This window comes from Branchiostoma belcheri, unplaced genomic scaffold (assembly GCF_001625305.1).
Source record: "Branchiostoma belcheri isolate BF01 breed outbred unplaced genomic scaffold, Haploidv18h27 scaffold182, whole genome shotgun sequence".
NCBI classification, from domain to species: domain Eukaryota; kingdom Metazoa; phylum Chordata; class Leptocardii; order Amphioxiformes; family Branchiostomatidae; genus Branchiostoma; species Branchiostoma belcheri.
In genome coordinates, this window is record NW_017803291.1 from 367,519 (window position 1) to 394,047 (window position 26,529).

Sequence of the window (26,529 nt, forward strand, 5' to 3'; positions counted from 1 at the left end):
GATCGCTTTCTTTTTCCGGTGCAGTCCTCTGGAACTCACTTCCTCCTCATGTCAGAAGTGCAAAAACGCTCAGTGTCTTTAAGACCACCTTTTCTTCACTTAGCAGTTAATATGATTTCTTTGTTCTTAATTTTCAATTTTTGTTTATAGACATTGATATGCAAATTCAGCTCCATTATCATTTATATCATTTGTCATCTTTATTTAGTTTGTTTTCTGTACTTTATTAGTCTGTTCCGTTTCTTTTATCATAACTACTATTTGATTGTACTTCAGTACAGAGAGCTTTAATTTGAAAAGTGCCAAAATGGTGACATGCTAACCTGTATAAATAAATGATATGAAATGAAATGACGCTTCCATCTGAAAGACATACCTTTCCAGCGTGCACTTGGTATCCAAAACTGATATAAACGTGAACAATTCAAGCCAGAAAACCGATGAACGAATAGATTATCAGACATCGAAAACAACCCAAAGCCCTCTAAATACAGAAACTTCCCCTGACTACCAACCCACACACGGCAGGTTGGCTGAAATTCATGAGCAGTCTGATTTAGGAGACACCTAATTTTTTATATGCATCGAATCGATTTTGAGTTATTTTTGAGTCCGAGCACTTCTGACGAACTCCCACACACCAAACACCACTCAACCTTGCCCAAACCTCCCGTCTACACCCAATTTTTTAAAAATCTTTTTTTAAACATTTGACTGGCGCTGCCATAGTAGCCGACCTGGTCGAACACCAGCCGACTTTGCTCCCTACATTATCCTTACCATAGTCGGGGAGGGGGGCAGTTCGGTACGCAATATCCGGCTATGTGCGTCCGCGTCATTAATTCCATTTGTAGAATATTGCCACGCAATCCCAAAAAAAATTCATTTCACTTCCGGAAATTTCCCCCAAATCTAAAACAATTACAAACGCACTGTCCCGATCGTTTTGTTTTGAAAACATACAGTTCAGCAAGCGTGATATTACTTACTTACTAGTCATTAGCTACTTCATAAGATTAGTCTGCATATCAGGAACCATGATTCTGCGCAGCTCTTGTAGAATAACAAACCCTAATACGGCAATCGCTATATCCATAAACATAACATCAAGACGCTATTAGTCTGGTAAATATATAAGTACGTACAGACGCCGCTTGAGCAAGCAGCTTGTTACGGAAACGTGCTTAGCTGACTGAGAGTCCGCCATTGACTACACTTATTTGCGGACCAAGTACACAGGTGAGTGAAGTACAGAGGTGAATGTTGAGCTTCTCGCATGAAAGATATTGAAAGGAATGACCAGGATGCATGCAAGGGTTGGGGGCGGTGCGAGGGAGAACGCAGCCATGTTGTGCTTCTTCCTGTTCGTAGCTCCCTGCGCAGCTTCAATTGCCCCTCCTACTCCTCAGTGTAAGGTAGCTGGATGGCGAGTGTGTGTGCCTCTCGATGGCAAGGTGGGACAGATGGAAGTGTCGGGCACATGTGTCATGTGTGGGGTCCTGAAAGAGGGTGTTGCTCCTGTAAGTCCTTTCTCTTTCCTTGCTGGGGCCCGACATGTTGCAATAAGGGGGCATCCATTCCACCTCCTGTCGGGAAACAGTCTGGCCCCGCTTGATCATTCTGTGGTCCTCACTTTGGCCTTGGTGGATGCAAAGATGACTGGTGTGAAGAACAACACCTTTGCTGGGTTCTCCGCTCTCGTAACACTGTCCCTAGATTCTAACAAGTTGACAAATGTCAAGAAGACCTGGTTCACTGGCTTGGAGAATCTCCTCAGTCTGACTTTGTCCAACAACTACATCACGCAGATAGAGCCAGGGAGCTTCGCCAACCTGACCCGTCTGTTTCTCTTGGATCTACATAACAATCTGTTGCAGGTTGTAGACCCTGGATGGCTCTTTGGACTGAAAAGTATCATGATCATCAACCTGGGGTTGAATGAAATCAAAAGCATTGCCCCTGGGTCATTCCAACACATACAGCCGAGCTGGATAGATCTGAGTGGTAATGATCTGTGGAGTTTGGATGAAGATGTGTTCCGGGGACAGTCTCGGCTGAGAAGTCTCCATGTCAGCAGTGGTATGCTGTCATCTGTTCATGATGCAAAGCCACATGAGATGATATGGAGCCTATATCGGTTAGCCAATGCCATGAGAGGGTTAACAACATTGGCTGTTGTGGTGCCCAGGTTCCTCTTCAAGCTGTGTCAGCCGCAGTGGGGTAACCCCTGAACTCTCGTTTTGGTGGATGTTCGATTCATCTAAGAAGGTGCCTTATAACATCATTCCCAGGTCATTTGCATGTGGAAATTTGGATAGTTCTCTGAAGATGATCTCCATCCAGCCCCCTGTAGTTGTACTGGCCACTGACGACTCTCTGACAGACAAACTGGAGACGAACGCGCTTGAGCAGTGCAGGCAGGTGTGGGAATACGATGAAGGCATCGCAATGGAACTAGGTGGAAGTTCATACTTCCGACTGGTTTCCTTGTCCACAGGGAATTCAACCTTTGAAGGTGTTGGCATGTCGTTTGTCCAGACACAAGACACAAACACACTCACCACCACGGAGTCTGGGTACGGCCACACACACACGCCCCATGCAAACGCCAACCATGACAATGCAAAGAACATCACATGCATTCTGCTCACCAAAGATGAACGCACGGAGCTGCCGTTCGCCACTTCCCAGAACCATGGTCCGACACAGACAGCAGCCACTTACGGAACACACACTGACCACTCCATCAGCCTGACACACTACACTGGACATACAGAGAAAGACTACACATCTTCAGAAATGGTAGAAAACTCTACACTGCAGGTAAGAACGGCACCTGGACCAGAGGTGCCTCCGGCAACAGATCATGTTCTCATATCTGTTGTTGCAGTTTCAGCATTGGTCGGTCTGGTCTTGTCGTCCCTTCTAGTGTTGGTATTGAAGCTGTGCTCCAAAAGGACGAGCGAGGATGAGAGGGACAGTGACGATGCACATGTCTGGACCGTCCCGCCTGGGGTTGCTTTCCCCGGCTTGCTTCGGTCTGCTTCCCTCCCTGCATGGTCAGGCAAGATGGCGTCGGATAGCTCAGTTTCCTGTATATCATTGCCCGCTGCCCTGCACTCCGTCAAACCTACTTACAGCGAGATTCCAGATGACGTAGCTTGTGCTCAGAGGCCCCTGCCGAGTCTCCCGCACGAGGAAGTGATGGTCCGGTCAGCCTCCCTCCCTGCACGCACTCGTGAGCCCGGCGGCGCTCCACACGATACCGCATCCTGTAGGTCATTGCCGGTTGTTCTACAGTCCATTGAACCCACCTACTGTGAGATCCCAGATCACATGGCCGCTGCACAGCGCCCTCTGCCGGCTCTCCCGCGCACACCCTGGGAGATCACAGAACATGCAACTGCTGCACAGCGCCCCCTGCCTGTCCCACACCATACCTACAGTGAGATCCCAGATGACGATGAGAGCGGCCCCATGCCTTTCTATGCTGATCCTGCAGGGTTTTCGCTTCATGTTGTCAGAAATAGGGGCCAAAACAGACAGGCCTTCCGGGATGTCACAATTACTTCCAACAGACACCGGTCTGGAAGATCCATGGCCACATATGGGTCAGCTGAACAGACAAATGCTCAGGGTGATAGCGTTTACAGAATGGCCATCGATGCCCAGGGTATAAGAGCCCGTAGAAATCTGAGGACAGGTTTGTTATCCCAGGCTATCGACCAAAGTGTGAGGACGTACGTCAACGTCACAGATGCGATTCTGTCGAGAGGTCAGGAGGTCACGGAGGCTCACATCGCCTTCCTCACATCCCCTGGTACATCCGGGACGGGGTCATGGGAGATCTCAGGGGAGGGAACCCGTATCACACCACGGCGTGCGTCCCTCCCCACCGTCACACTACCTAACACCTACTGGCCATGGGAGATCCCAGGGGAGGGAACCCGTAACACAGCACAGCGTGTGTCCCTCCCCACCGTCACACTACCTAACACGTACTGGCCATGGGAGATCCCAGGGGAGGGAACCCGTAACACAGCACAGCGTGCTCCCCTCCCCACCGTCACACTACCTAACACCTACTGGCCATGGGAGATCCCAGGGGAGGGAACCAGTTTCACGCGGCGACGTGTGTCTCTCCCCACCGTCACACTACCTAACACCTACTGGCCATGGGAGATCCCAGGGAAGGAACTCTGTAACACACCACAGCCTGTGCCCCTCCCCACCGCCACACTACCTAACACCTACTGGCCGTGGGAGATCCCAGGGGAGGGAACCAGTTTCACACGGCGACGTGTGTCTCTCCCCACCGTCACACTACCTAACACCTACTGGCCATGGGAGATCCCAGGGGAGGGACTCTGTAACACACCACAGCCTGTGCCCCTCCCCACCGCCACACTACCTAACACCTACTGGCCATGGGAGATCCCAGGGGAGGGAACCTGTTTCACACGGCGACGTGTGTCTCTCCCCACCGTCACACTACCTAACACCTACTGGCCGTGGGAGATCCCAGGGGAGGGAACCCGTAACACAGCACAGCGTGTGTCCCTCCCCACCGTCACACCGCCTAACACCTACTGGCCATGGGAGATCCCAGGGGAGGGAACCCGTAACACATGATAGCAAATTAACCATCATTCTCGCAGTACCTATTCCCTCGTTGCCTCTAGCTAACCACCTTCGATTTTTATTTCAGGGTGCAGAAATTAGTTTCTCACAGACTAAATTCTTGTTTTCTAAGAGGCAGAAGCTTGCCAAGTTGTTATTGAACACAATGCATTTTGTCACAAAATCAAAACCTTGACCTTTTGGCATCTTTTACACAATATTTCTTAATCAAGTTATAAACCCGACTTTTTTTGCCCCATTCTTCCGCATTCCTTGCGTTTCGCTGCGGTGTGATGCGTTGCGCGAGAAATACCTCCCAATCGTACCTATAAATGGTGCTATATGAATGGTATGTGCAACCCAACAATCGTTGGACACCGCAGGACTAGGGTTTTTATATATTGGAAATGTAGATTGACTAATCTTTTTGTGGCTGCAATACATTATAAAATTGTACAAATTGTATCCTATACGTCACCCGAGTTTGGTTTGAGTAAAAAAAAACATACTGGTACAAAAAGCAATGCTTAATAAAAACGTATTAAATCAAAATCGTCTTTTTTGGAAGTGCATTTCATTCCAACAAAAAGTTTTGGGCAGAAATTGTATTTGTCTTGTAGCACTTTGCTCTAAGAAACAATATTGCACTAAAAGAGGTTGACTATTATAGTGATATCAAAGTAAGTCTTGCCAAGGAGGTAAAAAAATGATGCCGTTAGGAAGCTGCCTGCCACGGTTGCCTCCACATTTGCATGTTTGAATAGACTGACTCTGATTATCCAACACAATTAGCGAGTCAACCAATGATAGCATGGCGGCAGACTGCATCGACCGCTCCATTCAAAAGATAGCCCCACCCACCTCCACCGAAAGGTAGAATCCCCAAACAAACAAACAAACAAACGCAAATACTATATTTCACGGATATACAGAATCTGTCTCATTGGTTGAATTACTAATTAGCAAACTCTGAATCCGTTTATGTAAGCACATCTTATGCCTCAACACGAACTTTAAATGGATGATAAAAGTGCATACATTTTGTAATTTCTTAGAAAATGCTAACTTGGCAATTTTGATTGTTGTTGATGAACGCATTGTTGACCGGCAAAGTAAAAAAAAAGAATAAATTAGCGTCATTACGTGGATACTTTTGAATTAAAAAAATGTACACAATCTAAATACAAGAACCATTGGCAATCACTGTAATATCAATTTGAATCTCTTGCATTCTGAATTGGTTGCAATGTTTTTTAACATTAGTGTAGGGCACATGGAACCAGCATCATGGGCGTTTTTTCCATGTTCCTAGCCTAGCACTTTAACAAACAAAATGTTATAACTTGAACATAACATATGCATTGATATTAATATTCAACCTGTTGTGTAATGTACCTACATTGGTAACAGGCATTTTTAAAGTAATAGTCACTTGCCTCTAATGTTGACATCTAAGAATGTATTGTGCCTCATTATGCACTTTAGGCAAAATAGTGTAAGATTCGAGCAGGACTTTAATAAAACTGTTAACGAGTGTATGCGCGGGGGAGGGGGGTAGGCTAAGGGGTTTTAGAGTCTTGATTTGGACTCTTGTTCTAGGGATTTTTATTCTTAACTAGAAACAAATCTGTAAACGAAAGCTGACAAAAAGTGCTGGATATGAACGTGTTTTAATTTAGAGCGTTGCTTCAGAACTTTGGATCTAAAACATTACTTACCTTCGCAGCCAAATTGAATTCCATTAAGCGTAGCAACAACAAGATATGAATATGTAGAAACCGTAGAGTGATACGTGACAGCAGCAGCTAGTCCAATGGTGGAAATATTTTATTCTTGAAAAAGATCTTTAAATTTGATAGCAATGAACCAATGAGCTGTGACTGTCAGACCTTGAAGCTGTATGAGAGCAAAAAATAAATAAAATGGCGTCGCGTCGAAGAAAACTCGCACAAACATGTGTACACGTCTTCAATTAACTTTCATCCAACCTCAAGAAATCAAGAAGCATAGGGTGACCTTGTGAATGACAATCTCGCCTACGAAAAATACAGCCCAGAACTGAAAAATTCTGATCCATACCGGTTGGATCCAGGTTGGAGGACAGTGCACTGCGTTATCTAAGCGTTCAACACAGAACTAATGTAGAATATTATATGCATATTCATACTACATTGTAAGCGATCTATATTGAAGGACTAACGCTCTATCATACGGCAAACTAGACGCAGTGACTCTCTAGTGTCGATAAAAAAATCTAACATGAAAGTTTCACCACATTTCGCAGCCTTCTGCATACTGGGATGTCGAAAACACTGTACTACTCATGTGCACCTTCCAGTTGAAAGTCAAGTAGGTATCAAACATGGTCAATGACACGGAACTTAAGCAAACTGCCGAAAACAAACACAGATGCTGAAAAGGATCACTTGGTCTACTACTCGTCAATGGAATGCTGCAAAGCAAAACAGTTATCGAATGCTTCTGGTGTTAATTTGCGGCAACCATGTCTCTCTGATGTACTCTGATGTAATATTCCTGGGGATCTTTTCGTCTCGGGAGACGGTCTTCAGCTTCTGTGAAGGATCACACATATATGACCACTGGAAAAAATATAGCTGACTCGTCAAGCTGATGGAGGATCCAAATAAAATCTTCGGATAAAAATACGTGAGGAAACGGAGGAAGAAAAACACGAGCGTCCATCTACAGGCCGTTTACGTACTCCAGTCTCCAGGTAAAGGGATTGATACTTATTATAGCGAGGGTCTGACAGTCACAGTTCAAGGTCCTGGTTTTATTCAGCCATCCTTTTCTGGACTACCTTATCAAAATAACACCACAAGTAGCAACGTTTGATCAAACTTTTATTGAACTGGTTGCTCTGGTATGTAGTGTTGAATACTTCATGTACTACAAATCACTTTATATGTATATTGCAACATGTATATTTCTGATATTGTCTTTGTACGAGAAGGTCTTACTTAATTGACTTCATGTATGTGATTTAATAGAAGAAAACTGACAATATGTAGCAAGTGCTTGGAAAAAAAGTACGTGTTTGAGCAATAATACAGAACTTAAGTACTGGCAATATAGGGACAATCAGCATAAACATGATTTTTGCTAAGTATTCAGCGGTTGGTACGTTGTTATAGTAACAGTTAGATGCTTTTCATTTCATACATTCATTTTTACAATACTCTTACTAAAAGTTGACAATTCTTATTAACAATTTTTCAAGAACCATTTGTAATGCAGGGTATCCAATAATAACTATGACATCTTGAAATAAAGTGATTGATGGTAATATTCAAATCAAAAATTAACAGAATGTACCTAATGTAAAATCGATTATATGTTTTATGCTCACCTTTATCATGTATAAGAACACTAAATTGATTATCATGATTAAAACAATTATAACAGAACACATGTTGACGACCTGAATTTGTGACCTTCACTGTTTTTATAGTAATGAGAGAGGAAGCTTTGTTGGTGCAAATAAGTATAAGATAGTTAAACAAGAGTTTCGCGATCTCATACCTTCGCCAAATGATGTTAACCCTTGCGGGTGACGAATTATACAATTTTAATCATTGATTTTGTAAATAAGAGCCTCATTTGCATGGATTATATCAGTTGATCATATTCTCCATCCAATGACAGCCTTATCATAACAAAAAGCTATTATAGCTCTTCCTCATAAATTATGCAAATGAGGTCTTAATTTGAATAAATTATGTTTATTGATGTTCACTTTCACTTAACTTCCAAATGTGGCAAGTATGAAATTCCCAGCAGTTACAACTATGAAATTATAAAAATATGCCATCAGTTATGCAAATTTGGTCCTCATTTACATAATCTATATCCTCAGATGTTTTTCTTGTATTCAAGTAGATGTCACAAGTGTTTCATAGTTCTATTATCGAAAAAAGCAGATTTATAGAATTTCCTCAGTAATTATGCAAATTAGGTCCTGATTTGCATAATTGCAATCTGATTATGTCAAGTATCACTTCAACTACCTACATACCAAAAATCACGACAATACGTCAACCGGTTCTTGAGTTATCGTCCTTCAAATTTTTTTCAACAAATGCTCCTGCAGTTTCAGAACAAGGCGCTAGGGGACCCAAGCTCGTGTCACTTCTTCCCTACCCCAAGAGCCATCTACTAACTAAAATTCGTGACCCTAGCATGTCCAGAACATGAGATATTAAAACCCGAAGTTCAGCTGCAGTACCTAGGAAAGCCGTCAGGGGGCCCAAAATCTACTCATTTCTAGGTCTTATGAAGACCTACCCACCTACCAAGTTTCATTTCAATCCATCGACTGCTTCTCGAGTTATCTTGCTAAACCACACTCACACACAAACACACAGACAAACGCTACTGAAAACATAACCTTCTTGGCGAAGGTAACAAGTATAATAAATCCCAACTTATAACGTACCAAATGCCACGAAGATATAATTACGAGGTTGGTTATCAGGGCTATTGTTAACTATTACATTGCTTATACAAATGAAACTAGAGTTCGTAGGGCTCATGCCTTCGACTGTGTGATATTGTTTTGGTGGGTGTTTTTGTTTGTATATGGTAGTATTTTTGTGTAGATGTTTATTGTTGTTATTGATGATATTTATAAGTTAATACAGTGATGAATAGCACTGGGACTGCAGGACTGAAACATAAATGGGACCGGGAATGCAAGACTAAAGCATAAATAGGACCGGGAATGCAGGACTTAACGGTATGCCTAAATACCTCAACCGTTACCTCAACCGGCGCGGCCTCCAACGATCTGGATACATTGTCTATGCTTGTATGAATGGAAAAAACACTGTAACTCTGACGTATTTACCAGTTTTTAAAAGTTATTCATCGTTGGGCCTGCATGGGGAATCTCTGGACACATTTTGCTTTATACAGGCAACAGAACGCAAAGATGCTGGTTTATAAAGCACAAATACTATCATAACCAACTCATAATAGCTATATACAGAGTGTTTTCCAGTCTGACATCCAAGCTGCTAAGCACGTACGCCTACCGGCTTGACCTCCATTGACCCCATTCGGGGGGGGGTGGCTGGACAGATCATTTATTTCAATAGTTGGATGTCGATCTCTTCCTTCATGCTTTTAAATTTCATTCATACAAGCATAGACAATGTATCCAGAGCGTTGGAAAGGGTTGTTGGCCCATGTATACTGCATATTAACCCATTACGCGGTCGGTTGAGGTATTTAGGCAGACCCGGACTTAAGGGGGTTCAAGGGTAAGGACTGGAACTTCAGGACTGAGGTTACAATTGGGCCTGCAGGACATAATTGAAAGAATTGATAAATACTTCACGAAGTTACATATGAAGTTGACAATTAAGCCCTCAGTCTGTTCTCATGTGGAAATTAATGTAGTGCTGAGGGCCTGTTTTACTTGCTGACTATGTAACTTTTCCACCACTTCAACTTGCTTTTGTGTAATTGGAAACCGAATACTTGCCCCGTATTTTATGTGTCATCTTATGAATGCCTTGCACAATATAGTACCATGATATGGATGTTATATTATTCACAGACATTACCACCCCACCCACCCCCGATGTTATATTGAACGGTGCCCATGTGATAGACAGTCAGTGTACCAGATGTGTCACATGGATTTGCCCTTTGCCCTTGAAAACAACCCATAGTTTCTTTAAGCGATCTGATGAAAGAGTCAGGCTAAAAGGCTGGTGGTTTGTGAAACAAAGAGGTAATGTTTTTAGTGAGTCAGGGGCAAGAACCTTCAAAAAGCAACTAATGTAATCATTGGTAAATTTACTGACAAGCATATAGAAATCACACAGAATGTGGTGGTAATGATTAAACATCCAAGTAATAAGATATGCAAAATAACAGTTACTTAACCAACTGGATATGATTTTAAAAGCGCCAAAGAAAGTGTCATAACGAGCATCTATTTTGATATACAGTACTAACTTGTCAGGCCTGTTGCCTGAACAAATAAGACTCTTCTTATAAGGACACTTCACGGGTGCTGTTGTTTCAACAAACTCTACACGCTGCCAGTGTTGTTTTTACCTGAATCTAGTTCACACTATCTATTATCTATTATTTCAACAAACAACTCTAAACCCTTGCTGTCATTTTGTTACCATAACCTACTTAACCCTGACTACACTGTCCTATATACAAGGACAAAACCCTTGCCTATACTTATAAAGGGAATACAAATTGTTCTATTACATCAACACACAGCCTACTACAGATTAATCACATTAAGTCACAATTTACATAATGCAAATCTCTTCCTCTTGATTACATATGCCACCATTTTAATTGTTTCATCACAGAACCCAGCAAATATATAGACTTCTGTCATTAACTATGTAAATTAAATCGTGATTTGCAAAATATTCAGCAAATTAGGTCAAGCATCACTTAAGCTACCGAGATACCAAAAATAACAACAATCCGTCAACCAGTTCTTGAGCTATCCTACTTCAAACATTTTCAAACAAATGCCTCTGCATTTCCCAAACAAGCTGCTACGGGGCGCAAACTTATGGCACTTTTTTCTGAGCACGAGAGCTACCTACCATCTAAAAATGATGACCTTAGCACGTCCAGATCACGAGATTTAAAAACCAGAAGTTTCGCTGCAGTACTTTCTAATTCAATGACGTGGGGACCCCCCACGAAGCCCATATCCGAACTTGACCTTGGTATTGTCAATGGTAACTTGCCAACTAAAAAACATGAACATCCATTTAAAGATTCTTGAGTTATCTTGCTCACAAGAGAAAACACAAAAAACAAAGGTCAACTGCAGTGACATAGAAACCCCCACGGGGCCCATCTTTGAACTTGACCTCGGCATTTTCAACGGTAACTTGCCCACTAAAAATCATGAACATCCATATAAGGATACTCGAGATATCTTGATGACAAGGAAAAAATACCAAAAACCAAGGTCAACTACAGTGACTTAGGAACCCCCCACGAAGCCCATTTTTAGCCTTGACAATGGCCACCCCCAAATCAACCTGCCTGCCAAAAATCGTGAACCTCGGACCTTGCCTTCAATAGTTATCGTGCCTAATCTGCCAAACAGTGCAAAAGCGATTTCATAGCCTTCTCCGAAGGCATAGCCTTCAGTCGAAGGCAATTATATAACACATGGTTTCTTGAGTTGTATTCAATTTAATACAGCACATACATACCTATAGACACATTCCTGTAGAATTCCAAGAATTCTTGCAGACGGCATAAACTTATATACCAGTAGGCCTGCCCCTGAGATCACCAAAAAGGTGATCAAACCATACTCAAGATATTTTAATGAAGTGGTGCTCAATTATATTGTTCAATTTCGTGGTCTCTAAAAATCAGGTTCCAAGAACATACAGTCATACACGGCCAAGCTCTGTCAGTTCATAGGTGTCCCAACACATCCACATAGAGTCAGTCGGACACTTTGTTTCACTTGACACTGTAAGGTTTTTGGACACTATTTCTTAACAGGGCTAAAGGAAGCCATATACATCAGGGCCCATCACCCTTCATTGAACCGCGACGGGGGCCGACATCGTCTACCAGATACCTTTGACCCAGTGTTGACGTCACACTTCAAAGAAACCACGTGACACGCTTCAGGTCGAAAGCTCTAGGTGAGAGAATTTTTTTGTGTTGGACCAAAAGTTTTAACTTTAAACAGTAACAAGGGTAGTTTAGGTAGCATTTAAACGATAACCCATTTATTCGTCTAATTTCAACTACTTTACACTTTAAGCATTTTCAATTATTTTTGGTCTTGTTACTTCTTTCTAGTGTTGTACAAGTGGCGGTGAGTCCGTCGTCACTTTGTATTGTTCATTTATTTACTTTTTTTTACGTTTATGAATTACGAATTATGGATAATTGTCTGGCTATTTTTAATCTGATCTGACTTTTCTGACTGTCAAAGAAGCCTAACACCTCAGAATTTGACTACCTATACGACTTGTACTGTGATTTTAATGACTAATTTGGATACGAAGTAAAGATTAATGCCCAAGCAGATTATACGGTGGCAAGGCAGTACTCATTGGCCAGAGGAGTTACGATGGGTACTGCCTTGCCACCGCCGCGGCCGTATAGTCTGCTTTAGAGAGAAAACATATTCAAAAATCAGAAAAAGCCACTTCAAGGAAAACAACAACCATGACGAAACCCATGTTGAGAACAGATGTTGTTCCACCCGAAGCGCAAGGTGGCGCTTCATCGGCGAAGGTAATGCGGCGGTCCAGCCCAGTAGTGATGGGCGACATGGCCCTGATGTAACCAATCAACATGTCTGAGTCGAGTAGTTCTGTTGAAATAGGAAAAAATACTTTTACTATCTCAAAATGGCTATAACATAATATTTTCTGAACGGTTTTAAAATTTAAAAGAAGAAGTTTCTTAGACCTTTAGAAAAAACGACGAAATGCAAATATTTGAGGGGAATTCTGCGACTCTCTCATTGGCTGAATGAGCTACTATTCTCTCGTTGGTTGAACTGCTAATTGTGATTGAAAGCTAATCATAGATCTATGACAATATGCACAGGATCCCTGGTTCACGATCCATTGGTATGTGATACTTATACCTGGTATGTGATGGCTGAGTTTGTTGTCCGCTATCATGCTGTAGCCTCTTTCACCGTTCGCAAGGTGGGAAGGTAGAATCAGCTGAAAAAAAGAAAGAAAAATCCCAACTGTGACTAAATAAGGTTTAGGAAAGTAGGGTTCTTGCAACCGACGGAAAATTTACCTTCCGGTGCTGTGTCATTTGCATATAATTGGCACATTTCCATCCATCCATCCATGTAGTAGTAGTAGTAGTAGTAGTAGTAGTAGTAGTAGTAGTAGTAGTAGTAGTAGTAGTAGTAGTAGTAGTAGTAGTAGTAGTCTTTATTTAAACTCGAAAGCTTGTTCCGTACATACATATGACTGTTTTTCAACAAGGTCGAGGGTGAGGGCGGGGTCACGGATTACAAATCCATCCATCCATCAATCCATCCATCCATCCATCCATCCATCCATCCATCCATCCATCCATCCATCCATCCATCCATCCATCCATCCATCCATCCATCCATCCATCCATCAGTCCCATAGCTAGTCAATAGCCATAGGGGCAGCATAGTGTATAACTACCACCACCTGCGGTCCTCTGCTGGGTTGGTCAGCCTGTGTTGGAACATTTATAGACTTTTAAACTTTTCAGCACGGTCATCCGAAAATCTGTGCATTTTTTCTATTGTTGAACTACAGTTTGACTTTCATAACACCAGATGGCTAGAAATAGGTAGGGACATCATGTAACACTTTTGAAAAAAAAATGAAATATTTTAATTGAAAAAAATATCGGGTGATTGTACGTTCTCTTTTCAACACATTTGTAGTTTTTGCCAGGACAGCCCACACGAGGCGCTCCCAGGTTGTGGCACCACCACAAACGACCAGAATGTAAACAAACATGGCTGACACAGACCTACCCTGAACAGAGACGGGGGGCGACACAAGTTATCTGGTACGTATGACCCGCTGCTACGGTCACGTGTCTCTGACGTCACGTTTCAAGAGTAGACGGGTCCATTCCGTGAACAAGGTTGATGGGGTCAACCAAAAATTTGGGTAAGTCCCAATTCTGTAATCTAAGTGTTGGAAGTTAAAAGCTTAGTCTTCATTTCATAATGACTTGTACCAACACAGGTGAACTTTCATGCTATGGCTGACAGCTGTGTTTCCAACTTTTAAACACACTATATCTTGGCACCTCACCTCAACTAACCAGAAAATATACTTTTTTTATATCATACCCGGGCCGCGATAACTTTACGGTACGGCCCGGTCCGGAACCCGTTATCGAACGCTTGCATGGCTTCCATAAAACGATTCGAACGCGTTTCGCCCTAACCGCGTGTGCCCCTTTCGAAAATTCGAATACAGAATCCGAATGTTGGAACTGATGTTGTTGCATTTGAGGGTTTAGGGGCACCAATTTTTGGCTCATCTTGCATTATAAAGGCGCGTTTTCTTGGGTGGGTATGACATAAATAAAATACAACACGGAGTATTTCGCATCGCCCTCGGTCCCGGCCCTCCCGCGAGTCGGATTGCCCTCCGGCCTGCGGCCGTCGGCGATCCGACCCGCGGTCGGGCCGATACCTCGGGCGATACGGAATACCCCGTGTTGTATTCTATATTTATGTCCTACCTGGGCCGCGATTACGTTCGATACGGGTGTTCCGGCCCGTGTGGTAACTAGCGGTACGGCCCGGGGCTTCTTAACGCGTACGGCCCGGGGCTTCCAAATGTTCCATAGAACGATTCGAACGCGTTTCGCCCTAACCGCGTGCAACGCTTTCGAAAATTCGAATGCAAAATTCGGACGTTGGAATTGATGTTGTTGCACTTTTTGGGTTTAAGGACACCAACTTTCTGCTCATTTTGCATTGAAAGGCGTGTTTTCTTGGGTGGGTATGACATAAATAAAATACAACACGGTGTATTCCGCATCACCCTCGGTCCCAGCCCTCCCGCGGATCGGATCTCCCTCCGGCCTTCGGCCGTCGGGCGATCCGACGCGCGGTCGGGCTGGTACCTCGGGCGATACGGAATACCCCGTGTTGTATTCTATATGTATCGTCCTAATGTTACATAACGCAGCATTAAGATTGTACCTTGTAGACAGCGTCTGTCTGTACGGGTGTAAACTCGGGAACATCACAGCGGGTACACCGGGCCTCCAGAGATACCACCCTGCTGCCCCGGGGTTTGGTCAGGTCGTATTTAACCAATATTCCTGTAGTTTGTGGTAGATGTTATGTCTTTTACTTTAATTCAGTGATATATTTCATTCCTTGCATATGTGATGGTGGATGTGTATATGTGATGTCACCCATAAACTTAACTTGCTGTGGCCTAAGTTAAAAGTTAAAGTTAAAGAGCATTCCCGCGTCAAGTGACGCATAGGGCGGCGCCCATCTCCGTTCATTAGCCCTGGGCCACACACACAAGTCACTACAGCAGGGGGCTAGTCCACTGGTAGTGGTGTGTGTTTAACTCCCATCAGTTTAACTCCCATACTCTTTCCCAACTGATGACTGCTAAGCAGAGAAAGCAGTATGTACCATTTTTAAAGTCTTTGGTATGACTCGGCCGGGGATCGAACTCACGACCTACCGAATGCAAGGCGAACACTCTACCCACTTGGCCACTGCACCGGTCTATGCTGTGGCCTAATGCAGATTTAAAATCACCTGAAACTTGCAAGAACTCCCCCGAAGACCACCTCGACCCGGAGTGTTCGAACGCTTCGTGCAGGTGTTCACCCCTCAGTTCCACGATGTCAAACGTGTTTCCAAAGGGTAGGGTAAACAGTACCGATTCTATATCAATCACACCTTTAAAAGAATGAGATGAAAACAATTGTATAATTGCTATTGTATGTATATACATGCACAAAATATCGACTACACGTGGTCTAATGGATATAAAACAGGACACTGTATACCTTTACCTGTAATATTCCTTATGACAAATACCTGAAACCTGCCCAAAAAGAACCAGAGGTAGCCATGATTACAAATACCAGCTATTTCGCAGCACGTAAAGACTGTTTTAAGTTTTCTTTTTCCCCCCGCATGGTAAGCGAGTGGAATCAGCTGCCGGGCCCAGTGGTGAGGTCACCGACAGCAGAGGGTTTTAAGGCCAGGGCAGAAGCCGCCCTGCCATAACCCACGCACCGCTTCCCCCCCTCAGTGATACCCTGTACAGGGGTCGTTCGAGGGTAGTTAAGAAGAAGAAGAAGAAGTATACAAATATGTACTAAAATACTACACATTAGTGTGAACAGATGAACGGCTGAATAATTTACACTAAAGCCCTGTCACTCATACATGTATTGCCGAATGTGGCCTCCCGATCACTGCCAAACTCCCTCCCAAGCATGGTTGGGAGTAAGTCGTAAGCAAGGTCGCCTGTAGTTAGTGAGTGTTCAGTGAGGTTGGATACGAATACTCCGTCTGCGGCAGCCGGAGGTTTAAAAAACATTGAATAGTGGACAGGAGGTTGGGCTATGTTTGTGGACTGGTTAGCTGGTGGTCGGGAGTAAGTGGGCAGTGATGATGCGTGGTTGGCAGTCAAGATTGACTCAGATATAACTCAAATCTGATTCGAATCATATCGAAAGTTAGGCGCGGCCTTAGTTTAGGCAGATTGCTCCCGAACAACAAACCTTTGTCTTTTTTTGGTTTGTGTCCAATTTGGAGAATGTTCTGAATGTGTGATAGTGGATTAAGGGATAAATAAGGGGAGATGAGATTAAAAATACTTGATCTAAAATGATTCACCTATCCGCATTGATGCCCTTATGCTGTCGCTGTTGTATACTGCAATGGCCACGTCGTTCCAGTTCATCTCGTCTGGATACTTGATGTTTTGGTGCACCATGGCGTCCGTGATCAGATTCCCCATGTTACACTCCATCTGGGAGGATTAGAAAAACAATTGTAGCATAATTATTCTGTTAATTAGCTGTATAAATTTATTCCTTACAATAGAGATAATGATAAACGTGCACGTAAAAGTACACCCCTCTCCCGGTTCATTTCGACCGTACTGTGGACCTTTAAGCTACGGTCACAACCCGCCGTACGTGCTTTTTGCCCGTACGTTTTATGGGAGGCTACGTCTGCTACGTTTTTTCTGAAAACGTAGGGAAGGAGTGGCGTCGACGCACGTCACTCGCACGTCAATCGCACGGTTGCGCAAGGTGTAAGAGTGTGGTCTGCACGTTACGTCTGGCAGTGAGCGGTTGCGTGCATTGTACGTTGCGCAAGTGGTAAGTGAGTTATACGTGCTTACAACGTACGATCTCTGTGCGATTGCAACTTTATCGTAAGGAGGCCGTAATCACACGTGCTTCTTTCGCACGGCACGTACCGGGCAAGCACGTCGCCCGTACTCGCACGCACGGGTGGTGAATCCGCAGACCGCACGTAGAAAAAGTTTTACATGCACTTAAAGTTCTACGGCGTGTCTGCGTGCTCCCAAATCCCCAGGATTCCGTACGGAGGTGGTACTCACCACGCACGGATGCCCTACGTTTGCCCACGTTTTTGCACGTAGACAGCACGCAGAAGCACGTACGGCGGGTTGTGACCGTCGCTTTAGTTCAGTGTACAAAACAGGAATGAGAGAACCTCTAGAATTCCAATTTTAACTGCAGTTGACCTTTTCTTCACGTAGGTCGTTCACGCAAGCCACTGAATCGTCGAATGGATAAGATCGTCAAATTCAGGATGTACTGTATTCTATGAAATATCTGAACATGAGCCATATTGTTGCCTCTATTTTGACACATATCTCTTAGCAAGACTCATGCATGTTTGATTTTCTGCGATTTAGGTGTTTTTTTTTATTCCGAACTATTTTATTCTTGAACTACAACATATGCAACGCAACACTGGAATAGTCTTGATGTAGATGTTCGTTCTCTTAATCTTTCACTTTTTAAAAAACATTTAGTTAAGTTAGTACGTCCTGCCCTTTATCCGCATTTTAGTCACGGCCCCCGGTACCCTTGCGCCCTCCTTACTCGACTCCGCATTGGGACCTGCAGCTTAAATCATAGTTTATATCAACGTAATTTAGTTCTTAGTTCTGCCTGTACCTGTGGGTCTAAATGCGAAGACATTGTACATTTCCTTTTGCACTGCCCTGTATACAACTTGCATAGAGTGACCCTTCTCAGCAACTTACAGAGCCTAGTAGACTCTACTTTTGACTTGCGCAACTTGTCTGACCAAGCCAGTATTAATCTTTTACTGAGGGGTTCGCCCCTTCTACGTCTTGACGTTAACAAAAAAATTCTGATCCTTACTCAAACCTTTATACTTAATACCCAACGGTTTACAGTTGCCTAATGATTTATATTGCCGTTAGCTTTGTATATACGAACGCTCACTTGTTGTATTGTCATTGTTATACCTGTAATTTGTATTCTATGTCAGGGGTGTGATTAATATTAGCTTCGGCTAGAGTATCCACCTCTGTGTCTTGTACCATGTCTTGTATTTTGTTGTTTCAATAAAAAAAAACTACAACAGACGACTGTTAAGTTTTGAAGTTAACTCAGTAAACATCTGGTTCGCTAATCTTACCACCGTGCAGGTTTCGTAAACTCCTTGGAGGAAAACGTTGGTTCTGCCGATCACCTCCTTGGTATGGTTTAATCTTTTCTTAAGATCTGTCACCATCTCCAGCACTTCGGGATCTTCGACATTTTAAAAGAAAACTATTCGTCAGTTATCGGACTGTGGTGCTGTAGGTAGGTGTTTTTTTCGCACATGTGATGTCAGCACTGGGTCTAAGTTTGTCGGAAGTTTGACCCGACCCCCGTCTCAGTCTACACCAAGGTATACCAACCTTCTCTCAACAGGGACGGGAGTGGCACCATATTCCGACGAACTTTGACCCACTGCTTACGTCACACGTGCGGAAACATGCCTTCAGCATTTATAAAGAAATTCAACACAGCAAAACTGAACCGTAGACATAAAGTATAAATAAAGATATAAAGTGAATTTATGTAAGTGAAACGTATTTCAGGCTTCAATGTTTTACTGAAATAGACCATGCTTTTATTCATGAAGCTGCAAAGAAGCATCATTTAATTCATTTAAAAGCTTTACAGGCAAATATAGCATCTACGACAATGGCATCTGTATAGCAGCCGCTTAACCCTCTAAATGTTGCGCTGTAAAAACTTTGTACATCCCATAATAATATTATATACTACTAGTATTTGATAATACATAGAACCATCGTTCAGTAACCTGAAAACGTATGGTAAGATGTCCATACCATACTCACCCTTAGGCACGGAGTTGTCGAGAAGAATAGGGTTGCCGCTCCACCTCACCAGGTCCCCTCTGCCGTCAAACGTCAGGCGGAGGTACCCGAGGTATTTACCGTAGGCGTAGGCCTGTACTACCGGCACCTGCCGACCGGGGTCCACCTCGGAGTGTACAATCAGTGGGTAGGGGCCTAGAGGGATCTCTGACGATGGAGGTGCACCTTGTATTGGGAACACATGTGGTAAAGAGTGTAAAAGCTCATATTTGTTGGTTAACGATATTAAATATTAGTAAAAATAGTGAAAATTGCAACCTTGTGACCTTACGATATTATGGCAAAACAATGAAATTTGCTCTTTTTTTGGGGGGGGGGGGTCGCCAAAATGTTTTTTTTTTTAGATTTTACCCTCGGGCCGAAGTTTATATTAGCCGAAAGCGCGACCAACCTAGCTCCGGAACATGCTCCCTGTGATCAATGTGAAACTCGTGACTCTCTAAAACGCTATTTCTCTCAATTCTTTCTCGTACACCGAGATAACTTTATAAATAACGCCGTTCGTCAGTAGATTTTATTTTCACAGGGTTTGATAAACTTTATTGTAAGGACAGGTCTTGAGCTGTTCGTCAGGAAAAGATACGTTCGCTCATATACTAGTATGTTGATGGTGTTCAGCACCAAGGACAGGCAGGCATTGCGCTATTGCTTTGGTTTGTTACAGCTTTTTTAAAGACAACTTTCTCCAATGCAGAGCTATATTATAACTATGTTGTAATGCTAACGTATTGCCGCAGGATAATAGCTTTGCAAAAAAATGATGGGATGACAGACGACTGCGATGCTGGCTGTGCACTACATGCCTGGTGCATTCCGTAACGTGTACAAATATCAATGTTTGTTTTATTTGTTTGTTTTATTTATTTATCCAGGAAAATCATGTCGCCTATTGACAACTTTCAAAGATTCCTGGTGGGATAACCCTAACATATAATTACATGACATGATATTACAATAAAAGAGTTAAAGATGGACTAACACAGGTCAATTAAAAATAGATAAACTCATCGTGAACAAAAAGAAATCGTAGCTAACTCATCATACAACCAAAATGAAACAAGGCAGCATAGAAGCAATTATAATCATTCAGATTTCAAATCATAATGATAGGTCAAAAGGTATTTCAACCAATGAATTAGCGGGTTCAGGACTCAAATGCATTTTTGGAATACTTAAAAACTTGAGTGACGCCAGCGCTGCTGTGGAACAAGTCAGAATACGATGATGTTGTTCATTTTACCGGTGTACAGAAAAGTGTTGGTGTGGCCTCCCACAACAGCGTCCACTCCCGACACCCTCCGCGCCACATCCTGGTCCTTAGAGTACCCAGCATGCCCCAGGGCTATGATTTTGTTGACCCCTTGACCTAGAAGCTTCGTCACTTCCGCTTGCACCGATTCCACCTCGTCCAGGAAAACCAGGTTGCCTAAGAAATTTTGGAAAAAATAAATTAACTAGAAAGGCCAATATTTGCTTTGGAGCAAATATAGCGATGGGTTCACCACATTTTACGACATGGCAGGGAAAGAATGAGAAACACAAGGGAAAACAATGATTTACATTGATATAACTATAATATGAAGTAACATACAACTAAAACAACAGTTGGATAGCTATTCCCTACTTTATTGGTTAGGATTTTTAATTGCATAATGCAAACTGTTGATTTTCAAAAAAAAAAAAAACGTTCATGCCCCGCATTCCAATGCTGGAGCAGAAAAGCTTGAAATACCTACCAAAACACTTGAATAAAGACATACTGTCAGTATGGAAATGCTCTGTGCAGGTGTTAATCAAGTCAAATCCCAACAGCCAATCAGCAAGAAATGCTCTGTGCAGGTGGAAATGCTCTGTGCAGGTGTTAATCAAGTTAAATCCCAACAGCCAATCAGCAAGAAGTATAGAGGAAAGCTGCATGCCTATTGGTTGATGCCCTGCATTCCATTGTGATGACTCATGCCCAAACGTGGTAAACAAGGCACACTAACACAGTAATACATTTGCTATAACACAGCCAAAAAACTCAAATAAAACCATTCTAAAAGCCTGTATCACAATAATTTAAAAAACGCCTAGGGGTATTTGCCCACTGTACCTCCATACCAAATTTCAGGACCTTGGGCCCTAAAATGAAGAAGCTGAATCCATTTAAAAAATGGCAGGAGAAGGAGGAGAAGGAGAAGGAGGAGGAGAAGAAACATCAGAAAAAGCAATATGGGTTCACCACCACTTCGTGGTGTGGTGAACCCATAATAATCATCAAAAATAACATGATTTCAGGAATGACAAAGTATTAATCATTTCAATTCTTCACGGATACGCAAAACTTGTCTAGGGTCTACAGTATTTGTATTACATGTACTAGTATTATTATAGTACAATAACTAGTGTTCTATAAAGCAGAAGACATTGTTACCACTAGGCAGCTTGTACTGTGCGTTAAACTTTACTCTTAATTACACTGGATTGCTGAACTCAGTGAATTTGTGTAAAATAGATATGTCGATTAGATAGCTTGATCTGATCATAAATGTTGATGAAAGTTACCGTACTGTGCTAAACATTCTTCATAGGTGAAGAATAGTTCAGTAATATTACTGACCTGTTGGAGAAAAAACTGGTGTGTTTTTGGTGATGTATCCGACTATCCCGACCTTCTCCTCTCCTATGTCCAGGACAACAGAAGGCAGGATGAGACCCTGCATTGTCGGCTCTCTGGAGGCGTCGATGTTACAGGCCAACACAGGAAACGTCACGTTCAGTAGAAAGAGAACAATACCCGCAACTCCGTTGTCAAAGTCGTGGTTTCCTGCCGACTTGGAAAAAAAGGAAGCATTTCTAACTTGAAGCACCACGAACAAGCTAAGAAATTAAATGTTTTGAACCGCCCCCTAGCTCTGTCCTGCTACATTGTATGACCAAACAACACAGTGTTTCTGCTACAATTTCCAATTACCATGGTAACTGACGTTTAGTCCTGCGTTAGCGACATTTTGTATTTGAAGAGGAAGAAGGAGAAACAGAAAAATAACAGTTTTCAGTGTAAAATTGCACCCTATAGCTATTATTTCAGTGATGATTAACATAAATAACTTACCATGGCGTTGTACTGCAGTTTGTTCATGAACCGCGAGGAGGCGAGGCCGTGAAACTCCGTAAACCACGGCGTTCCTTGGAACTGGTCCCCTCCGTCAAGCAGCAGCGCGTTGTCATCGTAATGACGTATTTCCCTAACCTGTGCAGTCACAAACAAAGCGGGATCTAGCTCTACCTTATCTTGCAAGACCACGCGTGACCATAGCTACTCTTATCAGAAAAAATACCAATTCTGCCAGATTGGAGTCTCTATTAGCTAGTGGACCCATAGCATGATTTTCAAGATAAAAAGAAGCGTTTATGCCCCGCATTCCAATGCTGAAGCAGGAAAGCTTGAAATACCTACCAAAACACTTGAATACAGATATACTGTCAGTATGGAATGGCTCTGTGCAGGTGTTAATGAAGTTAACCCAGTTAAATCCCAACAGCCAATCAGCAAGAAGAATAGAGGAAAACTGCATGCCTATTGGTTGATGCCCTGCAATCTATTGTGATGACTCATGCCCAAATATGGTTAACACCACACATTAACACAGTAATACATTTGCTATAACACAGCCAAAAAAGCTCAAATAAAACCATTCTAAAATCCTGTATCACAAAAACGAAAAAAAAAAAACGCCTGGGGATATTTGCCCACTGTACCTCCATACCAAATTTCAGGTCCTTAGGCCCCAAAATGAACAGGCTGAATCAATTTTTAAAAAAAGAAGAAAAAGAAGAAAGAGAAGAAAAATCATAAACAAGAATTCCGAGATTTCATACCACCATGAAATATGGGCTTGATATGTAAATGTAAATTTCCTCTCTAATTATACAAATTACCTCCGCATTAACATGATATATGCATCGTGATGTATGTTAACTTTTGATTAACTTACAGATGTCCCAAGTATGACATTACCATTATTCACCATTAAGAATCATAGAATTTTTGCATAAATTATGCAAATTAGGTCATCATTTGCATAATTAGTATCTGTTGATGTTCTGCCTGCCATAGGTTACATACATTACATGTATGAAAGTAGTATAATGTAAAACACTGTAATCATAGAATTTCCTCATTAATTATGCAAATAAAGTCCTAATTTGCATAATTTGTATTTAATCATGTACATCTCTCTCTCAGCTACCTACACATCAAATATCATGAAAATACGTTGTTCCTATATGGACTTATTGGCTTTTAAAGGTTTCGCCAGAAAGTGCCCTGCAGTTCCAGAACAAGCTGCTAGGGGGACCAAACTTACGCCACTTATTGCTGACAGGATAAGCTATCTATCACCAAAAAGTCAAGACCATAGCTTGTTCAGGACAAAAGATACAAAAACCGGAAGTTCTGCTGCAGTACCAAGGTCATTCACCAGGAGGCCCATATTTGACCTTGACGTTTGTCTTCCTAAGACTTACCAGCTCACCAAATATAATCGCAATCCATAAAGGCGTTCTGAAGTTATGCTGACCACAAAGTTGCGGAAACACACACAGACAGACACACACACAGACACACAGACACACAGACAGACAGACATACAGACAGACACGCCAAAAACAATACCTCCATTTTTCATGGAGGTAAAAACAATATGGTTTCACACAAGACCAACATGAGCTACAGGTGTCATACACATGCACCCCGCTGCAGTACCTTACAAAAGTGCTAGAGTACCCTAAATTTGCCTTGACCTTTCTTATACCAATCTCATCCTACCTACCAACTATCATAAAGATACATGCACCACACCCCAAGTTATAACCGATTACAAAATCAGCAACCCCTATGTGTGGTGTCTGCTGTACACATAACCCTCTGAGGAAGGTAATGAGGCGGTAGGCTTTGTTTACCGTTGTGAGCTATTCTCGGACTTAGAGCTGTTCTCGAACTTTAACCCCAATGTTGTCTTTGTATAGTTTGCTGGCATTTGCTACTTTCTCGTGCAGAATTTTTGAGACTGAGAAAGTATTTTTATTTGGCCTTGCTTCGGTGTATATAGCTAGAATCCAATGGCCAAACGCAATGGCGGTATCTGCCATGAAGCTGGTGTGTTACCCTGACGACAATTGATACTCATATAGTCCAGCTGTTTTGTGACGAGTCATGTGAAGACACGACGTTTCCTTACATGATATGACCACGTTTTACCTTGTACAAGCTCGTACAAAATGTTCTTCTATAAACTATTTGACTAAAGTTAAGTATCTTAATGTATCTTAGGTCTCTTTTTTAACTGATCATGAAGAGTAAAACAAATAATGGCAACGGTTTCTTTACAGTTTTTAACGTGATCGTCTTTAGTTCCTTAATTCTGAGTGATGCAGGTAATTTTTAACGTTACACGCACCACCTATATTGCAGGTATGCAGAAAAAATAAAACATATCAATCCCTGGGAACTAACCATCCCCCATTCCCTGTAACAGGCTTAAAGTAACTGCCTACCTTGGCGGCCATCCTCGCCATGCCACCGTAACACTCTCCGGCCGTGGCTTCGGCAGCAGAGCAACTCCCGCCCGTAGTGTCAACCTCCTCGATCCGCGAGTGCACGTCGTTTGTGTGCAGCACAGTCAGCTCAAAACCCTGGGCAGACGCCAGGACTGAGAAAAGACAAATATTCAGGAACATGGTGGATCCGTGTGGAGGCACAGGGTGAGTCAGTGGGAATGGCCAATCCATGGCCAGTTTGTGTCTGGGCGACACTATTTAGTTAAATCGGGTCCAAAGTGCAATCTGTGGTTAATATGTGAACTGTACTTATGCCACAATTAAAGCGGATATTGACCAATGCCAAAACCGTGTCACATCTTTATGTCATTTGGCCGGTTTTCAGGTTTGATTATACGAGCAGACTGTTTTTCATGCATTTCGGGTTAAATGCTTTGAAATATACGATTAATATGAAATTGTTCCTATGTCGACGTCGTTTTTACCTCCATGAAAAATGGAGGTATTGTTTTTGGCGTGTCTGTGTGTCTGTGTGTGTGTGTGTCTGTCTGTGTGTTTGTGTTTCCGCACATTTGCGGCCAGCATAACTTCATAACGCCTTTATGGATTTTGATGATATTTGGTATGCTGGTAGATCTTAGGAAGACGAAGGTCAAGGACAAACATAGGCCTCCTGGTGGATGACCTTGGTACTGCAGCAGAACTTCCGTTTTTTTTAATCTTTTGTCCTGAACATGCTATGGTCTTGATTTTTTAGTGACAGATAGATTGTCCTGTCAGGAATAAGTGGCGTGGGTTTGGTCCCCCTAGCATCTTGTTCTGAAACTGCAGGGGACTTTCGGGCGAAATCTTTAAAAGCCAATAAGTCCAGATAGAAACAATGTATTTTCATCATTTTTGGTAGGTAGGTAGCTGAGAGAGAGATGTACACAATAAACTACGAATTGTGCAAATGAGGACTTAATTTGCATAATTAATGAGGAAATTCTATAATTACAGTGTTTTACATTATAGTACTTTCATACATGTAATCTATGGCAGATGGAACATCAACAAATACCAATTATGCAAATGATGACCTAATTTGCATAATTAATGCAAAAATTCTATGACTCAGTGGTAAATGATGGGAATTTCATACTTGGTACATGTGTAAGTTAATCACAATTTAACATCACGAAGCATTTATTATGTTAAGGTGGAGGTCATTTGCATAATTAAAGAAGAAATTGACATCTACATGTCAAGCCCATATTTCATGGAGGTATGAGATCTCGGGACTCTTGTTCAAGATTGTGTTTCCCACCACTAGTTCCCTTGTCTACATCAACAGTGAATTCTCCCATGTTCTCCTGCTTTCCCCTACATTCTCCCGTGTTCTGCAACAATCCTCGGGTTTCTACCGCAATTCCTGCCT

General features: G+C 42.5%; 2 protein-coding genes across 2 annotated transcripts; one reads left to right on the plus strand and one right to left on the minus strand.

The window, feature by feature from the left end:
• The first annotated feature begins 1,295 nt into the window (after positions 1-1,295).
• LOC109467595 lies at positions 1,296-4,632 on the plus strand. Its single transcript, XM_019765612.1, is given in 2 exon segments — positions 1,296-2,198; positions 2,200-4,632. Coding segments are annotated over 2 exon segments (3,336 nt in total).
• A 7,667-nt stretch (positions 4,633-12,299) lies between these two features.
• On the minus strand, positions 12,300-25,323 carry LOC109467597 (5'-nucleotidase-like). The gene is made up of 11 exons (XM_019765615.1): positions 25,110-25,323; positions 22,666-22,803; positions 22,171-22,384; positions 20,809-20,994; positions 19,530-19,733; positions 18,818-18,930; positions 17,006-17,141; positions 15,914-16,057; positions 15,335-15,456; positions 13,256-13,337; positions 12,300-12,976 (listed from the first exon to the last, which is right to left on the minus strand). The coding sequence occupies exons 1-11, from the start codon at positions 25,290-25,292 to the stop codon at positions 12,789-12,791; spliced, it is 1,710 nt and encodes a 569-aa protein (XP_019621174.1). The 5' UTR covers positions 25,293-25,323; the 3' UTR covers positions 12,300-12,788.
• Positions 25,324-26,529: the final 1,206 nt, after the last annotated feature.